Genomic DNA, 16,861 nt, shown 5'->3' with positions numbered 1-16,861 from the left:
TGGGTAGTCCTCATGACTCCCATCTGCCTCTTCTTCGTCCCAGTCCTTGTATATTTCAATAGGGAAATGGGATTTTGGGAATTGTGTTGTGATGTTCTACAAAAAAAGGATGAAGATGTTGTATATTTTTGTCAGGAAAAGGGGTATAAATGTAGGGTTGTTGAAAAGTGGGTTTTGAGGAAAGAGGGATGGTCTTTGTTTTCCGTGATGGTTTTGCCTTCTCCTTACAGAAAGGTACTGAGGTATGATGTGACTTTGTTTACAATATCCCACGACAACTAATGGGATGTCGGGTAGGGGTGTATCGGAACAGGAGGAATACCATGTCTCACCCGAGGGAGTGTCTCCCATAGTCCCCAAGAACCCCTCCCCAGGTGATCCTACCCCAGTGTTGGGATCCAAGAGCGATGGCCCTTCCCTGGCCACCAGAACAAAGGATCCCGGGAATAACCTTGGAAAAACATCCCAGGTTTCTCACAAGGACGATCCTTGCTAGCAGGGGCAGAATCCATTTCTGGGCTGGTTTCAGCATCAATTACAGCAACAGTCGCAGTCTTTGGAGTCTCAGTGGAACCTTGTTTCAGATCCTTAGAAGATATCAGCATATCCTTTTAATTATGGGCTGTTTGCACTTGACTTACTAAGTCTTTAGGGTCTTTTCTTCCTCTCTTTTTGTTAGATTTTGCTGAACTCATAGTCAGTTATTATGAGGGAATATTGGCTGTAGACTGAGATAATAGCAGATCACACTAGCAGGAATCGACCTCAAGGAGCAATTAGAGTCCCCCCACCAGAAATAGGGTTACATGGCCCTTAACTCACAAAAGTAATAGGAGGATTTCTTATACTTGAAAGCGTTCTTCTGCCGTGGTAGTGACAGTTGTATGAACGGTTTACTTTTATAAAACGTATGCGTGTGTGTCCGTGATATAGTACTGAATCATCCCATTATTTAGTATTAGCATCCGGGGAGGAGCCATTGACCAATCAGGTGGCTGAAACAGTGGGCGAGAATAAACATTGTCAACCAAATGTTCCAGCCACCCGTGGCCCTTCCCCAGGTGGTGCCATTTGAAAAAATATATTTTACTTGGGGAGGCAACAGGGAGCGCTCCCTGTTGCATCCCCACCCCCGTAACTCCCCAGCCAAACAAACCTCTCCCCCACATCCTCCCTCGCTCCCCACTTACCTGCGGGTTCAGAGCTTTGAGCTCCAGTCCTCTGCACCTCCAGTTCCGGCCACCATATACATGGAAAAGGGACTAAGTCCCTTTTTCCTATGACAGCAGCGATCTTTGTTTTTTTTATTTTTTCCTTCAGAGATTGGGGAAAGGCAGGAAGCTGCCAATAGTCCTCACACCCGGCAGCAAATTAGGCCCTCCTCGACCAGTCTATCCCAGCACTTGGTCTCCCCTGAACCCCCCCCTACCCAAACCTGCACTTGTCCCCCCCAGGCTCCCTCCCCCTGCACTAGCCTGGCTGGGCCGACACCCCATTGAGCCCGCCAGCCCCGTCCCTCGCACTTAACAGGAGGACCTCCTTCCCCCTGTACTCTCTGCATTCCCCTGACACTTGTCCACCTGGCCTCCCCTTGGCACTCGCATAACCCATGGGCCCTCTCCACCCCGACAGGCACTTTCCCCGCCCCTCTCCCCCACACTTCTTGCTACTGCACTTGCACAATCCGAATGACAAGACCTAGTAGGAATGTTTGTTTTCTTCTTGCCCTCCACGCCCCTACTTGTCTTGTACCTTGGTATAGGTGCATTATAAGTACCCAATAGATAAATAAACTGAAACAGTGATTCAGAATATTCGACTCCTACTTGCTCATTTTTTAGAGAAACTCTGCTGCCATATGCACAAGACTCCAAACTCCAGCCTGCCTCAACTTTGAAAATCTCTGTACCTATTACTAGGAAGGGGGTAAAAGAGAGAGGTTTCATTGTATCATGCCCTTCAGTCCAGCTGACAGAAGAAATGAAAGGCGGTGGCTGCCCACAGAATGCCTTCCATGTCAAAGTTTGAGTTCTCTGTGTGCCTCAAAGACTTTTAGAAGGCGGGTGCCATGTTTTGTGACCAGCGCACAACCTGGCCTCAATCTTCCTCCTCTGAATGCTTGAATTACCACAACAACAAATATATTCCAATGCTGTCAGGTACTGCACCAATGTCTGAAACCGGTGAGGCCTTCATGAATGGGGAGATAACATTTCGACATGCGCATCCAGAACCAGCAGGATAAGCCATTGCATGACTCCGGACTAGTCCTCACCCTGTGCTATAGGTATTTCTTGGTAGTGCTGTATGCATTGTTGTTTGTCTCCTATGATCAGTTTGGGTTTAGGCTGCATGAGATCAATAGGAAACCCATGTCTCTGATTTATCTTGAGCTAATTAAGGTGGTATGAGAAGACTAACTATGAAGGCACTTTCGCAGAGAAGGTGATGTCAAAAGAGGGCTACCTGGTCTCACCTCTTAGTCTGTTCAACTTTAGACTCCTTGGATTAGAAAGAGGGATAGTATTACTAAAGAGTGGCTAGAGTAAATGTTTTCATGGAACATAGTAAATATCAGATCTGAGTGGCTACATGCAGATTTGTCATGCATATAGGAATATCCTGGGTGTAAGTGGCTTGATTTATCTTTTGGAAATGCACATAGGAAAATGTAATACCTAATCAGCAAGATACAACGTTTACAAGGAACATAGAGACATACAGGATCTTAGTATCTAAATGTAGTTTTACAATGAATATATGCACACACAGAGACCTAGTGGCTAAAGGCAGTTTTGCTATGCACAGAGGAACATATACAGCCTTAGTGGGTAAATGCAGTTTTGGGGAAAACAAGTATGCACATATAGAGTCTTAGTGGCTTGAATGAATTGTCCATGGATAGTAAACAAATAGTCTGTGTGGCGATTAGATTGCTGGTGTGGTTGGCCCCTGTTGATCTGGGTGCCAGAAGGTAACAGGCAAGGCCCTACCCAGTCCTAAATGGAGCAAACGTGTTAAGCCCTAAAACTAGTCGCCCACTGACTGAAGTAATAGTCCCAAAGGTGCCTGCCACGAGGGGGGTTATAGCAGGCATGTGGTTCAAGCTGCCCATTCTGGGCCTTACATCACCCTCACATCACCTTACATCACCCTCCTAAGGAACCTGAGAAACAGGGGCAGGTGATGGCAAAGTCCTGACAACTGTATCGAATCCCGGGAATTCGTCCCCTCTCCTCAAGGGGTAGTCACCCCCTTTGTGACTAGAGCAGTGAGCCCTAAGGGAGAGAGCAAGCAGGATCCCACTGGGAGACACTCATTCCCTTAGAAGACAGGTAATCCCCCGAAAGAGACATAAGTTATTGTCCCTTATCTCAAGATCCCAATATCTTGGTAGGCTATGTGAGAGTTAAACTGTCCGATAACTTGAAACTTCCTTTGCCAACGGCTGGTATGGTTTCGGACCCTGTGTATCGATCGCTCTTGCCTGGAATGAGAAAGCAGTGGATAGGCGTCCCCCTCTTACTGACCAACCTCACGAAACATTCACAGTCCCTGCGAGTACACGAACCGGAAGCGCCCGGCCCATGAGAGTGCCGAGAACTGGAAGCCACCAAAGAAGCAGATGACTGGTGAGCCAATGAGCCGATGCCAAAGTTCCGCTGAAAACCAGTGGGAAGCAAGGGCAAGCTCTACCCAATGCCGAACACCGTGGGAGAGCCAGAGGGATGGCCCTGTATCAGCCAAACTCACTGACTCTACTGAGGAGCAACGCAAGGAGAACAAAAGGTATGCAGTGGCTCTGGGGAACGAGGCCCAATGAGACCCCAAGGGAGGGTGAGAGAAAGCAAGACCCCAAGGGAGGGTGGCGGGAAGCAAGACCCCCAAGGCAGAGTGTGAGAAGCAAGACCCCCAAGGCAGGGTGTGAGAAGCAACCCCCCCCCCCCCAGGCAGGGTATGAGAAGCAAGAACACCGCCCCCAAGGCAGGTTGTGAGAAACAAGACCCCCCCAAGGCAGGGTGTGAGAAGCAAGACCCCCACAAAGCAGGGTGTGAGAAGCAAGACCCCCCCAAGGCAGGGTGTGAGAAGCAAGACCCCCCCAAGGCAGGGTGTGAGAAGCAAGACCCCCCCAAGGCAGGGTGTGAGAAGCAAGACCCCCCCCAAGGCAGGGTGTGAGAAGCAAGACCCCCCCAAGGCAGGGTGTGAGAAGCAAGACCCCCAAGGCAGGGTGTGAGAGAAACGAGAGCCCCAAGGCAGGGTGAGAGGAGCAAGACCAGGAACTACCCAGGTGGAGTGAACACCAGTTTTCTTGGTAGGGAACACAAGGAGAACATTCAGAGCGAGGACAGGAGCCGGGATTGGTGTACTTACTTGAACTGTGCCATGGAGAGAAATAATTGAAGAGACACTTAGTGTACTTGCTTTGACTGTGCATTGGGGCGAGGAGCCTGGATTCTGGAAACTGGACTTTTCTTGATTTTAAGACATCCTGACAAGCACCCTTTTGTGTTTTCCTTTATAGAGGAGGGAAGAGAATCTAAAGCTTAGGGACAGCTTAGGCCTTCTGACTTATAATGAAGAGAAATTCAGTCAAAATGCTACCCTGTCCATCTCCTAATTCTGATCTAGCACACAACATTAAACGTAGATGCTGGGCTCAAGCTCACCAAAGAAGTGAGATGCAGAAGGGTTACCGATGTTTGGGGCGAGGTTCTCTTCTGGTGTAACCTGTACCAATCGTCTCGCCTGGACCCTGGCCTTCTTCTGGCCTGCGAGCACATTATCCAAGCCACCCAATCAGGGCCTTTCCCAAGCCTTGTAAGGAGGCCTGTGGGACATGTTGTGTGAATCAGGAAGGCCATGCAAAGTTAGAGCTCAAGCTCCCTAAAGGAGCAAAGCTTGGCCAATGAGGGATGTCACTGTGTGAGAGCGGGAGTTCCCATGAAGAGAGAGGTGGGTATTCATTTTGTAGTCTAGCAATGAAGGGCCTGGGCATCATTTGGTTTCTTAGAAGCTAACCTCATTTACTGAGCACATTGGTCCAGTTTGCCTCTGAGCCAGTAGTTAACTTTGGCTAATTGAGTGTCCCAGATGGAAAAGCGATGTACAGGGGGATTTGGCAGAACCCTACGTCATAGCGGTACGACGTCCTTTCATCGCGGGATGTTTTTCCGCAGGGTTTTTTGCCGTGAATTCTTATTCGAAAAAGCCCATTGAATTTCTTAGGGGGGTTAGTGAATTATATGTATGGGGTGGGGGCGTCTGGGAATAAATGCAAATGAAAGAAAATGGGGGGTGTTTGGGAGGGAACCCCCCAAAAATAATGTAAAAAAAATTCAATGGGTTTTTTCATCAAAAAAAAAGATATCACGGTTAAAAACCATGAAAAAACATCCTGCAATGAAATGACATGGAACCGTCATAGCATACATAATCCGTTAAACAACAGAGCATATGTTGTAAAATATTGCAACTTCATAAATGCACATGCTCTGTTTTGCTAAAAGCAAACCCCAACCTTGTTTCTGAACCAGGTAGTCCTACTCTCACGTTGTAAGGTTTTCCCAAATGTGTCCCGGAATCAAACTTGCACACAGTCGCAGTCAATAGGAAGGAAGAAAATTGATTATTCTAAAATCCCGCAATTGGTGAAATCATACAGCCCAGCCTTGTTAAAATGGGCAAAATGGTGCATTCCTCACATCATTTTTAATGAATTCTTTCACACCCTCTGAAAGAACAGAATGTAGCAACAGACTGCTACTCAACACTACCAAACAGTTAGCATGTTGAGAAAAATGTTCTTTCCTCTTACCTGCAAATGCGGCCAGGAGGGTTCGAGGTTGGGCTCATCCTCTTCCGGATCAAACTCTGGATTCTCGCTGGGAGGCAGTGTTCGGAAAATATTGCCCGAGATCTGCAAAGGGAGGAGAACAGTTAGAACCATGAGCTTGTATCCGGAGCCATCCGGTGTCTGGAGTGGGGCAGACATATGATTTCCCTAGATGAAGCTGGGCAACAACAGCAAAAGGCCTAGTACTGTTTAAATTATTTTACAATATTATGTTTTAAAATACTCAAGACTTAAGGCGATATGGAAAAAAAACATATGGTGGGTAAAAAAAAACAATGTAAGCATGGGAAAGCCAATAAGGAGTAAGTTGCATACCTGTAACTCCTGTTCCCCAGCAATGGTATCTTTCATGGATTAACATGCTTTGAATATTCCCAGTCGTCAGTATGGGAATCCTCGGTTAGCTCGGTATTACATTATACCATAAGAAAAAACAGCAATGTTTTGTAATCTATCCAAGTCCTTTTGGGTGCATACAGCCCCAACCAATGAGAAGTTGAGTATCTAGCCCCACCCTGGAGGCCATTTTCAGATTCTAACCCCAGAGCGACCACTTCTATTGTAGCCTTTGAACCTGGGTTGGGCGCATGTGAATCCATGAACAATACCAATAACAGGTAAGCAACTTACTCAGCCCTCCAGATAGAGTGCGTATCTGGCCTTTTTATGCACTTAATTCTTGTGAATATACAGCACCTTTCTTTTTCAGATTCATATCCATTACAGGGCTATTCTTGGCAGCACCCCATAAACGATGGAGTTCACTGCTGACATCCAACTGGGCTGAGTCATGATCTGTTTATTTAACACTTTCCTGATTTGGTTATTTCATCTAGCCAATACTTTTAGAGTCTGTAAAGTGTAACACTTGAAATAAATTAGTGCGTGTTTTTCACTTTGTTCAAATGCTCAGATTTTGTGTTACAATGTTATTTTAGAATTTTGCATCACTAATGTACATTGCACATTGCTTTGACACTTTAGGAAGTTTCATTAGAATTGACATTCTTACTCAGCACGATTTGGAAGATTGGTGTAGTACAGTGTAAACGTGTGTTCTAGCAAGGGCTGCATTTTTGTGTTTATCACTGCTGTTTTCATTGATTTTAGGCCGCTATACTGAAGTATACTTTTTCAAGTTACTGGTGATTTGCATAGGCATTTCATACTATGTTTTCTCTTCATCTCACAAGCACATCGATGACATTTAATGGCTTGAGGTTTTTTTATGAGTTTTAGTTTTATGAGAGCCTCTGAGCAAGCAGCTGTTTGGCATTTCTCATTACGAAAGGCTTTTGATGTGAAATTAGTAGATATGTTTGGTATGGTTTTAAAATATTGCAAGTATGTGCATGTGTGAGTCTGTGTGAGTGCATGCATGAAAGGGCACATTCACTTGTTAGTCACAGCAGAGAGAATAAGGAACGGCTGGACGCGTTGTCTGAATGTTACTTTTACTATCCCACCGTCCCCTGCACTGAGCAGGTATAATTCATACAGATAGGGAGTGTGAAAATCTACCAGCAATTCTTTGATAGACTTCTATATGATTTTGGTGGGGTATTAGCAGTCCTTCCCCCATCAGGGCCAGCTATTATTTTTTAAATTAGACCAGGTCAGCACTTCCCAACATCGCTGTATATATTTTTGGTAGGGTTGACTGTACTAGTACTTCTCAACAGCTGTGCTGTATATGTATGCTTAGTACCCTAGCTGCTCAGCAGAGCTGCCATATGGGACAATGTGAACTAGTCACAGCAGGGCTAAAAAGCACATTTAGGGGCATCATAACCAGATTTCTTAGGAGGACTGGTACGTTCGGGACAGTACCTGAATTTAATGACGCAGTACCAACATGTGTCTGCAGTTTCAGTATAAAACACTGTAGAGAAACAGTCTCTAAACTCTCCCCTCCATTCTCCCGGGGTGGTAGTATGCACACTGGTGGACAGTGTGAGAATAATTACATTGCTGTGGTAGGCTTCAAGCCATCCTACTCTCAGTATTGCACTTTTCCTAACTTCTGATTCTCCCATGTCTGACTATTGTGTGACACTGCCAAATCTCTAGAACGTATATATATCTCCTGCTTCATGTGTACTAGTTCATTGAAAGAGGCATGGAGCTTGGGACGAGCCAGTTCTGTCAGGTAATTCATGCATGGGACTGCCGATGCCTCAACCCTACAAGCATTTCAGAGTCAAATGCCTGTCAGGAAACTTAGTTCAGTGGGTTGAAAAACCTGCCACACAGATCAATGTTTAATGCCAGTTCCAAACCTGGGTACGTTAAGCTCAGGGGTGGGAGCTTAGAAGAACTGTGGATCTCTGCGCTGAAAAAAAGGTTTTAATTTATTTTTTAAGATCTCTGCATGTCGTTATATTTCCTGCTGCCTGTGATATACAAATGATCGCTGTGAGCCCAGCAGACCGCTATTCACTGCCCTGCCGGGCACGGAGGCTAACCAGCTACCAGCATATGCAAATTATCGACAAGACCTACATAGCCCCCCAGTTCATGCCTTCCGAAAGACCTATGGTTGAAATACCTGTCTGCACTCTAGCAAAAGCAAATAGCGTATGGCATATGTGCTAAATACACGCAGAGATGTAAGCCACAAAAGCAACAACCTATGGAAAAATAAATTCAACCAATCTCAAAGCACACAGCTGTGTCACTCATCATTTGAGATTCAACATGGAGTACTAAACAACAACTGGTAATTACCATATCCAGCGCCACTGTAAAACCGGGTTCCAACCCCATACTCGTACATTTCCAAACCTGTCAATAGTTTGTTGAGTTCATGCATCTGCTTGCAGTAATATGTGTTTAAGATGGAGGTAAAAGGTTTATATTGTAGCAGGACTGACAACTTTCCGGAGGGTAAATGTTTGATGGTTTAGAAATTGCACATCTCATCAGTGCTGCAACACATGGCATTTAGTGCTGGTAAAGCATTTGCATGGAAACAAGTTCAGCATCTGCTGATTGGAAACTCTAAATCTGCAATGTCCAGCCTAACTTCCAAAAGCAAGTTTGCATACATTTAAAAGGAACCACCCCCTCATTTTCAAACTGATTTATATTTATAGATGGAAATGCATTTTCAGCTTGTATCACTTATTATTACTATGCCAAATTCCAAATAAAAAAGGAGAGGAAGAGCAATAACGAACCTAGAAGACACTGAAAAACAAAGGGCTGAAGTTGGGGGAGACAAAACAGAGAACATACTGGAAAGGAGGGAGAGCCAGAGTAATACAATGTGAGACAAAACAGAGGAATTAACATGAGCAAGAGGAGTCAGCAAGACAAAGGACAGAAACAGCAATAATAGTATTCCGAGACAGGACATGCAGAGCGATACAGAGCAAGAAACCACAACAAAAAGCATGGAAACACTCAATAGTAAGAGGTAGAGCAACAAAGTAGTAGACAGGGAAACTAAGTAGCAACAGGAAGGGTAGAGCCAAAACATGAGGAAGAGGCCATGTAACATAGGTAAAGAGGCAGCAACAGTCAGAGGGTAAGTCGTAGAAGTGATGCTGGTAGAGATAGGGACTTTATTTATGAATACCCAACTAGTTGGTATATGGTTCTGTAGCTATAGTAAATTTCTAAGAGGTCCTGTGTCCTAATGCCATGAAGATGCAGCTGGATAGCAGACACGTACAAGTTATTGCGGGAGAGAGCATTTTCCACAGGTTTAAGAAATTATCTGAAGCCAGAAAACATGAGATTGGGTGGTGCATTCACCGTACAATAGTCCCCCAAGGGGCCGTGCACCGAGGGAGTATCACAAGGAGAAGGAATCCCCCCATGGGATAGGAGACGATCATCCCAGAGAAAGCAGTATCACCCCACTTTATGATATGATATGGCATTCATAACGTGCCTATACACAAATGTTTCAAGGCGCAATGAGGCAAGGGAGGAGAACAAAGGGAGGACGGACAAACGGTCCTACTAGGCCAGGTGTCATTCAGATCACGCAAGTGCATGGGAAGGGGGCAGGGACAGTGCAGTACATGAGACAGATGAAACAATAATAAGTAACGGCCAACAAGTGGAAAGTGCAATGGTAAGTGCATACATCAGGTGTCAAGGGCTGGTAGGGGGGCTGTAGGGATACAGAAACAGTCCCCAAGTGCGGGGGTTGCCAGGTGGACAGTGCAGGTGTGTGACGCTGGTGAGGGGGCCTGGGCCTGAGATCAGAGGGTGTCCAGGTAGCCAGTGCAGTTCCGGTAACAGCCAGGTCGTCAGCAGAGGGGAGGAGGAGAAAAGGCGGAAGCAAAGAGAAAGGTTTTGAGGTGCTTCCGGGAACCGGAGATGGTTCTCCTCAAGTTAGTCCAAGTAGCCAGTGCAGTTCCGGTAACCCCTCCAACCCATTTTCCAACTCTAAATAATCCTTCCCTCTCCCTGGAAAGAGCTGATATGTTTTGTTGTCAACTCAGTCCACCTAACTTACCTGACAACACTGAAAATCCAGAAAATATAAAACATCATGTATATAGCAGCTTTAAGGTACTGGGATGAAGAAGATGCCCGCGAGTTAAGGATCGCTGTCTAGCTTCGCAAGGCCAGGGATTGGACCAAAGCAATACATCATGCCCAGGCGGGAGATTTGAGCAAGTTCAAGCTCAAGCTCAAACCGAACCAAAGGAGAGACGTGAGAGAGAGACACCCCCGATGAGGAATAGCAGGAGCCATGCACGGAATCAGCTTGCGTTATCCGCAGGATCCGGAGAAGTGCGGAAGAGTCCGACCACGCAGCTGGAGGAAGGGTTCAGTCTGCAGAACTGCTGCAGACCCCGCTGGATGCCCGAACGCTACCTCCAGAAGGGATACCACAGAGAAGGAAGGAAACAGGTACTCAGGTTACCTGGGAGCTGTGAGAAGTCCAGGGAAGCAAAGGGGTGAGATGGGGAACCGAAAAGAGAGGGTGTGGGACCCTGAAGCGAATGAGAGACAGTGTCATACTTGGCAGGAGTAAACCAAGCTGATACAAAGGAAGAGTGCAAGTCTAGGAACCGCATCCAAGAGTAAGAGTGTCTAGGACCCTGAAGACCGAGATGGTCTGAGACCCTGAAGCAAGTGAGAGAGTTGTATACTTGCAGGAGCGTGAATCCAGCAGATACAACAGAAGAGTGCATGTCTGGTACCCGCACCAAGAGTAAGAGGGACCCTAATGAAAGAGGGTCTGGAACCCTGAGGCCAACGAGAGAATGTTGTATACTTGGCAGAAGAGTGAACCAAGCATATATAACGCAACAGTGCAAGTCAAAGTGTCTGGGAGCTTGAGGTTTAAAGAAATAAAGAAGAAAGAGGTGTATGCTTGCCATGGACGTAAACCAAGCAAACACCACACTGTAGTGCAAGTCTGGGAACCGCCCCCATGTGAAAAACAAAAGTACAAAGTGAAAGAGGGTCTGCGACCCTGTGAATGAAATAAAGACAAATCCTTTAGAGAATATTGGCTTGACAAGAGAGTGAAACAAGCCATTGCGAGCCTGGGACTCACACGCATATGAGAGCTTGAGGAGCGAAGAGGGTCAAAAGCCCTATAACTGACAAAAGGAAACATATGCTTGGCACCAGAATGTGCTAACTTGGTGGTATAAAGAAGTATGAACTCAAGACACATTCCCTCATGGATTCTTTGCAGACATGAAAAATAACGAAGGGCCTGAAGCCTAAAAGAATCAAAATAACATAAGAAGCAAACTAGAGGAAAGGAACACAACTTTAAGATTGGGATCCTACGCTTGGTAGTGGAGAGTGCTAAGCTGGTAGGACAGAAGAACTGCAAAGCTAAGAAACAGTTCCTGCTGAGATATGCAGCAACTTGTGATAAGAAGTAGTATAGGGAAAAGGAGCACAACCCTTGCTTGGAAATCTTGTATTTTGGAACATTATTTTGTATCACTTTATCACCAACGATAAGGGGGACTTTTCAGTTGATTGAAAACACCAAGAACACCATTTACTTTGGGAGGAGATCATGCTTGCACAGTTATATAAGATTATTAGTGTTGGAGGCAGAAATAGGTTTTTTGGGACATGCAGTGACATACTTTTTAGTTTCAGACAAATTCACCAGTTTCCTTTGAAGTAGGGAAACCCCTCTTAACTTTAGGGATAGAGAGGCCTTTATTCAACCTTCTTTTATTTAATAAAAGTATTTATTAAAAAATATAACATTGTATCCGAGGATTACTTCTGCACCCTTAAATCACGTGGTGGCCCCCCAAAGGTTTTCTTAGTTTCTGCGTGGCACCTGGAGATTGCAGACGTGACCCATCTGGCTATGCTTTGTTTGGAGATGCCATTATCTCTGCTCGGTGGATAGATGGCCACAAACAGTTAGGACAAAATCACTTAGGCTCATGTCACATCTAGGTAAAACTTTATGGCTCTTTGAGTGCCCAAAGAACAGAGGGCCTTCTCTGCTTGGGATGACAGAGTGGAAAAGAAAGCCGGTAGGACAATTGCAGAATGTACAGGAAAGTCTGTGAGAACCTTAGGAACGAAGCATAGGTTTGTTCTTAAAACCACCTTTTCCCTTGTAAAACGTAAGTATGGCTGGTTTATTGAGAGCGCTTGCATTTCTGATGCTATTGAGGAATGCGATAAACGTCTTTCGCCAGTTTTAATATGGTATGGCAACAGGCGGTGCAGTGAGATGTTCAGTGGGTCCAGCTGTTCTTGGTTGCACCATTTACAGAAGCAAATACATTTATATCCCTAAGACCTCTGAGTGGACCCTGCCCTAGCTGCTTGAAGGATTTGTCTGCAATCTTGTGGCATTTGTATGTGACCAAAATCTACAAAGTCAGGAGCCATGCAATGAGGTTCAGGGATCCTAGACTGTGATGCAGGACTTGTCTGGTGTTCTGTGAGAGCACGTTTGGGGCTTCCCCCAGTGGAATGGGACAGTCCTGTGCTAGGTGAAAGGGATCAGAGCACCAGGTTTGTCTCAGCCACCCTGGGGCTACCAGAATGATTCTGCACCGATACATGGACAGCATCTGAATAACTCTGCGTATCACCGGGAGAGGGGGGGAAACGCATACAGGAACATCCCTTCTCAGGGGAGTGTGAACGTGTCTCCTCAAGAGCCCTTCTGTGAGTATCTGCTGGCAAAGTTGCAACACTTCTTGTTGGCTAGAGTTGCAAACAGGTCTATTGGGGATATGCCCCATTTCTTGAAAACTTTTGTCAGCTATTTGTCGGATAGCTGCTGTTCGTGGCATTGGTCTGCTTCCCTGCTGAGGGAATCCGCGATTGTGTTTTGGGCTCCTCGTAAATTAAAAGCATGCAGTGTGATATAGCTGTTGTTTGCCTAATGCCACAGCGTTTGCGCTTCCTTTAATAACGTTCTGGATCGGGTACCGCCCTGTTTCCTTATATAGTACATGGTGGTGATATTGTCCATTAATATCCTTACCACCAATGCTTTGAACACTGGCAGAAATTAACGGAGTGGCTACGGCCTTCAATTCAAGGACGTTTATATGTAGCTCTGATTCATCGACCGTCCACTGCCCCTTCACCTACAGCTCATCCACATGCACACCCCATACCATTAGGGACGCATCCGTTACCAGCGTATGCTGATCAGGGATTTCCTGTGGAGCCATCCACTGTGTAATGTGTTGAGGGTTTGACCACCATTGAAGTTGGTGGGCTAGGTGTGCCGTGACCTCCACTGTCATTCCACATTCCCTGTATTTGGGACCATCTGTCCACTAGGAACTCTTGCAATGGTTCTCATATATAGCCTGCAATGAGGACTGAGGGGAATGCAGGAAGATATGGTTCCCAGCAGTTAGCATGCACTTTCATACTGACAGGCATTTGCCTGGTTGGAACACAGTCAAAAATCGCAGAATAGACTCTGCCCTTTCTTGTGAGGGCCAGACCAATGTGTTGGTAGGGAACTCCGCCCGCAAGAAGACTAAATTGTTGGAGGGCGCTATGCAGGATTTGGCGCAATTGATGGAGAATCCCAAGCGCTTCCTTGTGTGCATTGTGTGTTGCAAAGCCAGAGACGCTTCCTGTTTCATGGCTGTCCATACCAACATATCTTCTAGGTAGGGGTATATGTGATAGCTCCTTCGGTGTCCGGACATTTCATCGAAAACAATTGGTCGACAGGACATTTGGTCGATGTAATTTCATCGAAAACCAAATGGTCGATTTTTTATTTATTTATATATATATTTTTAAGGTTGTAGTTTAGTGAAAAAAAGGTTTTTTTAGGAAAAAAGGGTTTTTTAGGAAAAAAAAAGGAGTTGGGGGGGGGGGGGGAACCGCCCCCCCCCCCCCAAACAAAAGGGGTAAAAATAAAAAATAAAAATATTCGACCATTTGTTTTTCGACGAAATTGGTTCGACCATTTGTCCAGTCGACCAATTTTTTTCGATCAAATGTCTGGTAACCAGCTCCTTCTTCTTAGGAAGGCCACCACCAGTGCCAAGCACTTTGTGAATGTTCTTAAAGCCGACCAGAGCACAAACGGTAGTACCTTGAATAGGTAGTGGTTGTTTCTTACGGGAAATCTGAGGAACCGTCTGTGTGACTTGTCTACTGTGACATGGAAATACGCGTCCTGAAGGACTTACGATGCAAGAAAGTCTCCTGGATGGTCTGCCTGGATGACATCTGTTAATGTGATCATCGTGAACTTTGCTGAAGGACTTATTCAGGGTATTTAGGTCTAACATAGGCCTCGACGTGCCTGTCTAGAATTTTTACTACGAAGAAGCAGGATCTTTGATCCTTTGGGAGCCTTTGTATGGCCCGTTTGATGAGCATCTTTTTTTCATCTCATCGCATAGGAGGCTGCCGGTGCGTTTGGGGGGCACCAGTTGTGGTGTTTTGCTGAATTCTAGAGCATGCCCCTGATGAATGGTGTCTAATACCCAGACGTCTGTGGTAACTTCCCTACATTTGTTTTAGAAGATTTTGGATGTTGCCTCCAAATTGAGTTTGTAGCTTTGTGGAAGCCACCGGGTACAGTGAGTCAGGCCTGCTTTTGTTGGCATCCTTTCTGGGAGGACTGCACAGGCATCCTTCTTTGCAACGCTTTGAAGTGTTTGGCTTATGCTGGTATGACTTTCGATACCCCTGCAAAAAAAAGGATCCTCTCGGATAAGATTTTACTCGTGGCTGTAGTAGTCGAGTGACCCGACTCTTGCTGAAAGGGCCGGAAATTGCAACTGGACTGGAGTGATATGAGGGATCTAGCTGTGTCAGCATATGTTTTCAAATAAGTCATCAATTTTGGGGGCAAATAACTGGTCCCCTTCAAAGGGCACGTCTAGCACTTTAGCTTGTACGTCTGTTTGAAAGTCTGTACACTTTAACCATGCTTGCCGGCTAAGTACCGCCCCATTACCAATGTGCTTAAACCCAGTCTCTGCTATGTCCACTGCAATGTTAATAGTGTGATTGTACGCCTCCTCTCCTTCATGAAGGATGGTGAGCACGTCTTTCAGAATGGGAGCCAGGTAATTCCACATTTCTCGATCGTAGTGCGCCATAATCGGCAGGGAGGTTGTGGCTCTAACTGTGGTTGCTCCTATGGCTAGGATCTTCTTGCCAAAGATATCAGCCGTCCTGCTCTGATTATCTGGCGGAACCTATCATTGGGAGCTTGATCCTGTGACTTCCACCCTGCTGCTGCGGATACCACCAACTCTTGAGTCCGTTGTGTTGTTAAGCACCTGGGAGAGACATAAGGTGCCCGAAACGTCTTTTCCGGCCTCCCTTTGAGTGCTGGCTCCGAAAAGGATTTCTTCATTAGAAGGAGGCCCGCCTCCCAAACATGGTCTAATATTAGGATAGAGGCCACTGGCTTGCGCTTTTTATTCATTAGGTCAAAAAGGTAACAGTCCTTTTCCTCTGAGGGCCAGCCCAAACTCCTCACAAGCTTTAGTCATCATTGGGTGGAAAGCACCAACTTTGTCGGGCGATGAGTGTTTAGGTGATTCATCAGGGACAGAGTCATTTCAATTATCATCCCTGTCCCAGTCATCTTGAGGTGCTGAGAGAGACATAGTAGGGTCAGTATCTCTTGCTTCTCCATTTGTATCTGTAGACAGTAGTTTGCCTTCTTCCTGTTCCCTATGTGGGGAACCCCTTGGTCGTATCAGCGATATAGGTGGTCGGGGACAGTCTTTTTGTTTTTTTGATCCACTTAAGTGGGGAGAACGTGATTTCCTATGGAGCCTTGATGGGACATCTGGATACGTTGATGTTGGCCTGGCTGGAGGTGTCCTTGCATTGGGACTCAGTCCTGGAAGCATGGAAGGACCAGGTTCTTCTGGTGATTGATACATTCATTGTGTCTGAACTACTGGCAGTCGTTGATCCAACTGCACCACTAAAGTTTGAAGAGAACTCAATACCTATAGTGATAACAGCATTTGTGGATGTATACATGGATCCTGCAGTGGCTGTGTTTGTTCTTGCTGAGGGGCTGCAGGATGTGGCAGACATTGACACTGCAAATCTGAGTCGTCATCTTTCGAGAAGACTGAGGAATACCCTTTCTCAAAGTCTGAATCTATTTAGTGTTCCAGGATTTGGTCCAGCACAATCGAAGAGACTGGTGATTGAGGACGACTTTAGTTTTATCTGGACTATGCTCCTCCTAGTCCTTGGATTTTATTGGGACAGGTACTTGTTTAGGTTGAGAAAGTACCGCAGTAGCGATCTTTAGTAATATGCGGGTTCTCCACCGTCTTTGGGAGCCTTCTCCCCACTATGGCCTTTACGTAGTGGATGTTGTCCAGTAGACAGCGCTAGTGGTGCTTTCTTGGGTCCTGATGAAAATGTTGACACCTTCTCCCTCGGTCACAACCGTTCATGGCTGAATCACGTTCATGGCTGAATGACTATGTGGTTTTCTGTTTCAAGGACAGTGATGGTGGCTGGCGTTTGTGTTGTCGCCGAGGATGGTGCAATTGACAGGGTTGCTTTCATCGACCGTGTGGTCAA

The 16,861-nt window shown here is 45.9% G+C and overlaps 1 protein-coding gene across 1 annotated transcript in view; it reads right to left on the bottom strand.

Annotated features, from left to right (window-relative positions):
• Positions 1 to 16,861, bottom strand: part of PPP2R5B (protein phosphatase 2 regulatory subunit B'beta) — a 574,560-nt gene that overhangs the window by 205,096 nt on the left and 352,603 nt on the right. Inside the window, exon 3 of the mRNA XM_069645079.1 lies at positions 5,816 to 5,917. Within this exon, the coding sequence (XP_069501180.1) occupies positions 5,816 to 5,917 (102 nt within the window). The remainder of the gene's footprint in view (positions 1 to 5,815; positions 5,918 to 16,861) is intronic.

Source organism: Ambystoma mexicanum, chromosome 2p (assembly GCF_040938575.1).
Source record: "Ambystoma mexicanum isolate Mex_15411 chromosome 2p, UKY_AmexF1_1, whole genome shotgun sequence".
NCBI lineage: Eukaryota > Metazoa > Chordata > Amphibia > Caudata > Ambystomatidae > Ambystoma > Ambystoma mexicanum.
This window is presented reverse-complemented; position numbering and strand designations above follow the sequence as displayed.